We start from the raw sequence: 8,007 nt of genomic DNA on the forward strand, positions 1-8,007 counted from the left end.
TTTTTTTTAAAGAAATAGCTCACCCAGAAATTCTGTCACCATGTAAACATTTCAATCTGTTACTCATATGAGCTTCATACGGCTTCAGAAGACTTGGCATATAGTGCACAACTCGTATGGACTGCTTTAATGGTTTGCATTTTTTGAAGCTTGAAAGCTTCAGGCTTATATTTTTATATCATCTCTTTCGCTCAACAAGCAACCAACCCCTCTGTCCAGATGACACTGTGTGTTTCTGTCTATTTTTGTCACACGTCCAATCATCCCAAGCTGTTCCCCTTCATCTTGCTAGTGTTTTAATGTTTATTCTGCTGCTGCATTATGCACCGTTACATACACACACCTCACCCATCACAAAATGAGAGCGAAAGATATCCCGTCTGTGGCTAAATGAGAGGATTATCCCGTCATTATAGTATGCCACCGCTGCCTCTGAGGCAAACAAACCTTTTTATTTGCCTCAACCTCACAGGATGAGCCACGTTAATGTCCCAAACACAGAGACGCATTACAGTCAGGGTGACAGGCATATTAGGAACACTGTTTTAACATTTTTTTCTTCTTCTAACAGCCTGTGGAGAAGGATCACAGCCAGCTGGCTTGGAGTGGCTGTTCCAAAGTAAATCCGAATGAAACCGCAGGACAGCATTTGAGGTATAATGTGAGAATTAGGATATTGGATTTGACAGCATGGGAGCAGTGACTGCCTGGAATATTTTCCGCAGTCTAGTCTTCTTCAATACTTGACAATTTTTGTAGTTTTATTTAGTTTGAGCCTCTTGGTACTTAGACTCCCAAAAGCCTTAAAAGCACGGTCTTAGGTTTGCCTTCGAACAAAAGCCAAGCAAGGGCAGAGCCTTGCATTCTTCTTCATTTTGAACAAAGCATCTAGAGGCGGCACTAAAATGACTTTATTTAAGGTCAAGAATAGTAGATGTATGGAATTGCTTATGCTTTATCACTGGCCTGATGCTTAGCATCCACCCATCTAAGAACAGGATTTTCATAATATCTTCTTCAATACTTGACAATTTTTGTAGTTTTATTTAGTTTGAGCCTCTTGGTACTTAGACTCCCAAAAGCCTTAAAAGCACGGTCTTAGGTTTGCCTTCGAACAAAAGCCAAGCAAGGGCAGAGCCTTGCATTCTTCTTCATTTTGAACAAAGCATCTAGAGGCGGCACTAAAATGACTTTATTTAAGGTCAAGAATAGTAGATGTATGGAATTGCTTATGCTTTATCACTGGCCTGATGCTTAGCATCCACCCATCTAAGAACAGGATTTGTTTCTAGTCATATGTACTACACAGGGCTCCAGACTACGCCTAAAACGGTCGCATTTGCGACCAAAAATATTAATTTGCGAGTTAAGTTTTTGCAACTGGCGACTATATAAATGTACATGTTATGATTTAAAAACTTGCATGTAATGCCTTTTTCCTGATTGTTTTGCGTTCACATCATATGTTATGTTAACGTAATAAACTGAGACAATCCGCATCAAAGTTTTAGTGGAAAACAGTCATCTCTGCCGAATACCAGCGTTGACAGCAGCACACCTGCTAAAAGCAGGCTCCAGTTGTGGCAGCATGAGAGAGATAGAAAATGACGGAGACGTGCGGTTTTTTTGTGTATTTTTACTGAATTTTTATTTCAATTAGATTGCTTGCATCAACAGCCGTGTTGATATTTTGAACAACATCTTGTGTGATACTTCAGAATTTAATAAAAACACAGGCCACTGGGCCAAGAAGATGGTGGTCACTGATGAGATTGGTAAAGGTTAGCAAGGTGTGAATGTTCATGCATCAGCCTTAGGATGTGTTAAACACATTATATATTGTCATAAAGAGTGAAAGCAGAGCTCCATTGATTAGTCGAGGCAGCAGGCAATTACACTGACTGTTAAATTCAATGCAGACATACGGGAAAGCTAACAGTTAAATAACTGAAACAGCCAAGCTTGAATTTCTGCCCATTCAGCATGCTGTCACCTCATGTGGTGTTTACTTGTGTGTGTTAATACTTTCTTTTTCTTTCTACACTCTCCCCCTCTCACTATCTCCTTCGGTTTACTTTCATCTTCCTCTCCACGCTATTTCTCATCCCGGCTGTCTTTCTTCTGTCCTCTCCTCCCTTTTTGGTTCGCTCACTTCATTTTGGTTCCATTCAGGCTTCAATTTGAATGCATTCAAAGGGCCTTATTGGCAGGAAAGATAAACATTTACTTCATGGAGCCGGGGAAGGCCAATACAAATCAAGCTGTTGACAAACTCAAACACAGGCAGCTCCAGGATTGACGGCGGCTTTAGGGATGAGGCTCTTGATCTGTAGGTTGACTTGTGTCTCTATTTTGTGCGGCCCATGCACACACACACACAGCAGACCGGAGTCTTTTTGGCTCTATTATGCTGCATTCGTCAAGCGTTCAATCTTTCTCGCTCTCCTCTTTGTCTCCCAAAGCCATTTCTGAGTCTGTTTCTTCTGGCTGCATTCAATTCTCTCGGCTTCTCTGTATTCTGTTGTGGGTTTTCTTGTGGTGAATTGTTTTATATCGCAGCATGCGGCCTGTGCCGAGGTTGAGCTACAAACAATCATTATACGTCACTTTGACGGACTGGGTTGTAAAATTTCTGTCATGGTCTATTTTTGTACATTTTTGATTTCCCTGGTAATTTGTTTACTGTTCCATTTGTATACGTGCTCATTTTTCCATGCATGCACCTCTTCTGAGATTGCTTTATCTGTGAGCAGCATATGTGAAATATCACGCACATGGTATTTTATTAATGCGCTACACTCTCAGAAAAAAAGGTACAAAAGTTGTGACTGGGGCGGTATCTTTTCAAAAGGCACACCTTTGTACCTAAAGAGTCCATATTGGTACCTTAAAGGTACATACTAGTACCTAAAGTGTACATACTAGTACCTAAAAGGTACAAAAGTGTACCTTTTGATAGGGTACCGCCCCAGTGACAACTTTTGTACCTTTTTTTCTGAGAGTGTAGGAGCAATAATTTAGGCCTGTATCAGTCCTGTTTAGGTCTACAGTGACCTGAACACATTTGATTTGAAAGGTCTGTGTTGATTTTTATGCTTGCGTATGTCTACACTTTCCTCTTTGCCTGAAAAGTTTTGGAAAACCACCCATTGTAAGCTCATGTTATTCGTCAGTCAACTGTATAGCATCCCAGAATTACTATGTGAATCAATGTTAAGTATAGAAACACAATAGACCAGATACCTTAATATTTTATCTGTCAAAATGACCATTCTGAATCATCCATCATGGTTTTAAAAATGTGGTTTACGGTTTCCATTTAACAACCTCAGCTAGTCACCGCAACTGCTGCAAATATGTTTTCAGGTGCTAATAAACAGCAATGTACTCTTTTGCAATGGTCCTGAATATTTTATCACATCACATCCACAGCATCTTGTGTATGGCTCATATTATAGCACTGGGACAAGAAACAGGCATCTTGTGTGTGTGGGTATCTTCTTTCTCGATGTGTGGATGGGAATATATACCTGTGTTTGTATGTGTGTTAGTGAAGGGCATTGAAAAAACAGGCGTATTATGTTTAAAAGTGGCATGTTTGTGCTGCTTGTGAACCAAAATGGTCAACGAGGAAGCCTTTAATAGCTTAAGTGGGTGATGCAACACATGGACAGAGTGGTGTGGACAACAGCCAAGTTAAACAAAATCGAGGACTATGTCTGGAATGGAATAATACCATACTGCTTCCTGCAAGTTGTGTATCATATACTGTGAGCTGAATATGCATTATTCAATGTGCTATCTTGCAGCATTGTTTTCACATGTCCTCACTATTTTGCATGATTGCAATGAATAATATTAAAATGTTGCATATTTAATTCAACTTCTAGCATCTAGTTATCTAGGTTGTCATTTGGTTGTTTTTATTTTATTATGTTATGTTGTGTGTTGTTGTTTTTTTTAAATCTAATTTTATTTATAAATGTATACTGCACATTTTGGATAATGTAGTCGGTCATCCAGGCATTTAACACATGCATACAAAAAATTTATATGTAAGGTGCTGTTCTCAACATGCCATATGTTTGTTTTGGGATGCACAAGTCTGTATTGGATATGTAATTATGCATGCTCTTTTCCCCCATTTATAGTTAAAGGAACACTCCACTATTTTTGAAAATAGGCTCATTTTCCAAACTCCCCAGTTAAACAGTTGAGTTTTACCGTTTCCGAATCCATTCAGCCGATCTCCGATATATTTTTTCTATATGTATTATTTTTTAAAATATTTGTATTTTTTTTTAATCGTGGTGCAATTATACATAATTGTATTTTGTGACTCATTTAGAGCGTGAAAAAAAATTTTTTTTCTTGCTTCATCTTCTCTGTTAAAGGGATAGTTCACCCTAAAATGAAAATTTGCTGTTAATTCACTACTACATCTTGGATTGCCTGAGGGTGAGTGAATTATCATCAAATTTTCCTTTTTGGTGAACTATACAGTAACTTTAATGCATCGAAACAAATGCTGATACTGTCTTTTTCCCTTTTTTATCTCTCTTGTTGAAAAGCATCAATAAAACAGTTAAACTGTAAATGAATAACACTGTTAATACAATCTTTAAAAAAAAATCTAAATTTTTCAAATTCACTGGCAGCATTTAACATGACAATTTTATATTTTTTGTATTTGTAATTTATTTTTATTTAGACAAAATTTTATATATTTAGGCATAACCAAATTTTGATCTCAGCCATTTATTGGCTACTGGCCATAACATGAAAATGATTATCTGCTTGTCGATATCGGACAGAATTTTAATATCGTGCATCCCTAGTTTCTTTCTTAATTCTGTATGTCAGTGGATGATTTCTCATGCATAATTTCGTACCTGCCCTCCAGGTGGCGGTGCAGGCAGCCAGACGACCTTTCTCCATGAGGAGCAGTGGAAGATGCCGGCTCTGTCAGCGCTGCTGCTGTCGATTCACCTCCTCGTCCTCCTCCTGCTGTTGCTTCTGCTGACCATGGCCCCGTCCTCTCACAGCCAGGCGCCCGCTCTCGCAGTCGTCAGGATGGGTGAGAGTCCACCACTTCCTGTTAGAATACACACAAAAGTGCATCTTCGCATCATCTCTCCGTTTCTAGGTGTTGCTTTACTGGTCCAAGTCAAAACTATGGGATCATCTTGCCTGTTTTATCATGGGAAAACCTCCTCAAAAAGCCACATAATTTGAGGTATCATTCATGTCTGTAGCAGAAAAAGTGATGGGAATGGTGTCAGTGTCAGGGGTAACAGTAATAGTACTGCTGGCCTTTACCTATGCAACTGCGGCACTAACCTAGTCCACTTTCTAACCATTAAGAGGTCTAATTCTGCCTCAGTTCTTCCAGCTTTATCTACAGAGGCTATTTGAAAAATAAAACACTTTTTATTTTTTTCGGTTGCATTGGTCTCCTGATAACCCCAATGTTTTTCTTGTAATGGAGGCAGCAAGCATCAACGTGAAGTCCACATTTATAGTGACTACGAAGCTTGTTCTTGATGTAATGTTTAAACGCATCTTCTGAAGTACTGACCTACTAGGCTTAATCTTTTTCAACTAAACACCTGTTATGCAGAACAGAGAGCGTGAGGCGATAATCACAGATAAGTATGTTAGGATCATTTTTCTTAAATTGTTTTTAATTTTTTTATCAAAAATAAAATTAATCCGTTTTGAATCCGTTTAGAGCAGAGTTCAGGCAAAATTAGACAATATTATCGGATTCAAGCAGGAGCCTTTTTCAAAGTGTGATGTACTTGGCTGTTGCTTCACAGCATGTAACTGATTGCTTCAAGCATCAGCCTGTTCGTCTTGATTATTGCGAACAATAAAGCATCAATTAATCTCTGGCAAGCCTCCAAACTAAATACGCTCAATAGCACAATCTAATCAGTTAACATCACAACATGCAACATTCGTTGCAAACTTGTTTCTGTACAGTCATGATGAGTAACTCCCATCTTTTTGCAATAACAAACGCAACTTAAATCATTAGCATCAGAAAACTCAATTAAATTCCAGAGCAGAATCAAAACACAGAGCTTTTTCTGTTCCTCTTCAGCTGCTATTTTAGATGATCAGTCAGCATGTGGACGTGGAGAGCGGTTGGCATTGGCTCTGGCCCGAGAGAACATCAACAGTGTGATGGAGGGCCCGGCACGAGCCCGCGTGGAGGTCGACATCTTTGAGCTGCAGAGAGACTCTCAATATGAGACCACAGACACAAGTGAGTCCAACAAACCGACTACACACACACACTGGTACTCGCATCAAACGGCATTCACAATTTGACTTCTGTAATGTGAAGTATTTTGAATGAAACGTTAACAACTTGAATGAAAATCCAGCAAGAACAAATTGTAGGGTGGGACAGGATTTAATTGGAATTTGATTGGAAAATGTGAGGATGCTTTTTGAATGGAAAATCAAGGCTGAAGGTTGATTTCTTTTTGTATTATTATTAAAGGGGTCATATGATGCGATTTCAATTTTTCCTTTCTCTTTGGAGTGTTACAAGCTCTTGGTGCATAAAGAAGATCTGTAAAGTTGCAAAGACTAAAGTCTCAAATCCAAAGAGATATTCTTTATAAAATTTAAGAGTCAGCCACGCCTACCTAAAACGGCTCGTTCTAACACACCCCCACATACCTACGTCACCATCTGGGCCATAGTCTAGGTCTAGGCGTCACTATCTTTGCCCAAATGTTCACGCAAAGAAAGAAGGCGTAACTTTTATTCTCGCTGTAGTATTGTTGTTGCCGCCGCCATGTCGTGAAGGCGCTGTGTGTTTCATTGTGAAAGCGAAACTACTTTGTTTGGCCTTCCAAAAGAGGACGATATCCGCTTCGTCATGCCTGGAGCTGATCCGTGCTGGTTGCTGAGGAAATACAACAACTTTGTGCTGTGGATCGCCGGATCGGCTTTCACCGTGGACGAAGCGGAGTCCAGCCTGGGGTCGTCACATGTGGTTGCCGCAAGCCTCCTTCGTCGAATCCGCCGGCAGCGCAGTTCTCAATCCCGCCACCTCTGCTCACTCTAGCCCTCCGGCCGTTCCTCACTCTAGGCCGCCGCCGCTCACTCTAGGCCACCGTGTGTGACGCTGTGTTTCGTTGTGAAAGCGAAACTACTTTGTTTGGCCTTCCAAAAATGGACACGACTAGAAATCAGTGGTTAAGTTGTATTTACAACAATATTCCAGAACAGTTCAAACCAAATATTCAGATGTGTGCAGCACATTTTATGAAGGACTGTTTACTGATCCTGGGAGAGTAGACTACAATGCCGGCTGTTCTGACTCAAAGACTGTAAGTACGTTTTTTATAGTTAAAGAGTTTTTATATTTTTTATATTTAAAGCGAGTTTTTTGGGCAGTGTAGAGTAGCGCTTGTTGTTTGTCATTTCTCCGATCACAAATGCAGACATGGTTTTATGTTTACGCGGCGCGATGCAACGCAACGCGTAAAAAGACAGTATAAGTCATTATAATCCATAATTATGTCCCCACTGGATGCAACGAATGCCTCGTTTATAATGGGTTTTCATGTTTTTGAATCATCGCTCCGGCCTGACAGGGCATCATCACAATATGGTAAGGGACATAACATTTCCGTCACACGCTTGAGGTATTCAGCCAATCACAACGCACTGGATAGCTGGCCAATCACAGCACACCTCGCTTTTCAGACCGATGAGCTTTGTAAAAATCGACGCGTTTCAGAAAGGCGGGGCATAGAGGAGAAACAATAATGTACAGTATGTGGAAAATAATGTGTTTTTTGAACCTTAAACCGCATAAACACATTTCATTACACCAAATACACAAAATAATGTTCTTTTAAGCAACATCATATGACCCCTTTAAGAAACATTTACTTGAGTTAGATATTTCGTCTTGTGCAAATATCTGTCAATCTCGTTTTCCCTTTGAATTCAGTTTATTTTTCTGACCCCATTGGCAGATAT

General features: G+C 39.8%; 1 protein-coding gene across 1 annotated transcript in view; it reads left to right on the forward strand.

Moving 5' to 3' along the window:
- LOC107754066 (glutamate receptor ionotropic, kainate 5-like) overlaps window positions 1-8,007 on the forward strand; it is an 87,199-nt gene that overhangs the window by 38,525 nt on the left and 40,667 nt on the right. Inside the window, exons 3-4 of the mRNA XM_016570386.1 lie at window positions 4,904-5,077; window positions 6,107-6,271. Of these exons, the coding sequence (XP_016425872.1) occupies window positions 4,954-5,077; window positions 6,107-6,271 (289 nt within the window). The 5' untranslated portion in view covers window positions 4,904-4,953. The remainder of the gene's footprint in view (window positions 1-4,903; window positions 5,078-6,106; window positions 6,272-8,007) is intronic.

Source organism: Sinocyclocheilus rhinocerous, unplaced genomic scaffold, assembly GCF_001515625.1.
Source record: "Sinocyclocheilus rhinocerous isolate Xijiao unplaced genomic scaffold, SAMN03320098_v1.1 scaffold612, whole genome shotgun sequence".
Taxonomy (NCBI): domain Eukaryota; kingdom Metazoa; phylum Chordata; class Actinopteri; order Cypriniformes; family Cyprinidae; genus Sinocyclocheilus; species Sinocyclocheilus rhinocerous.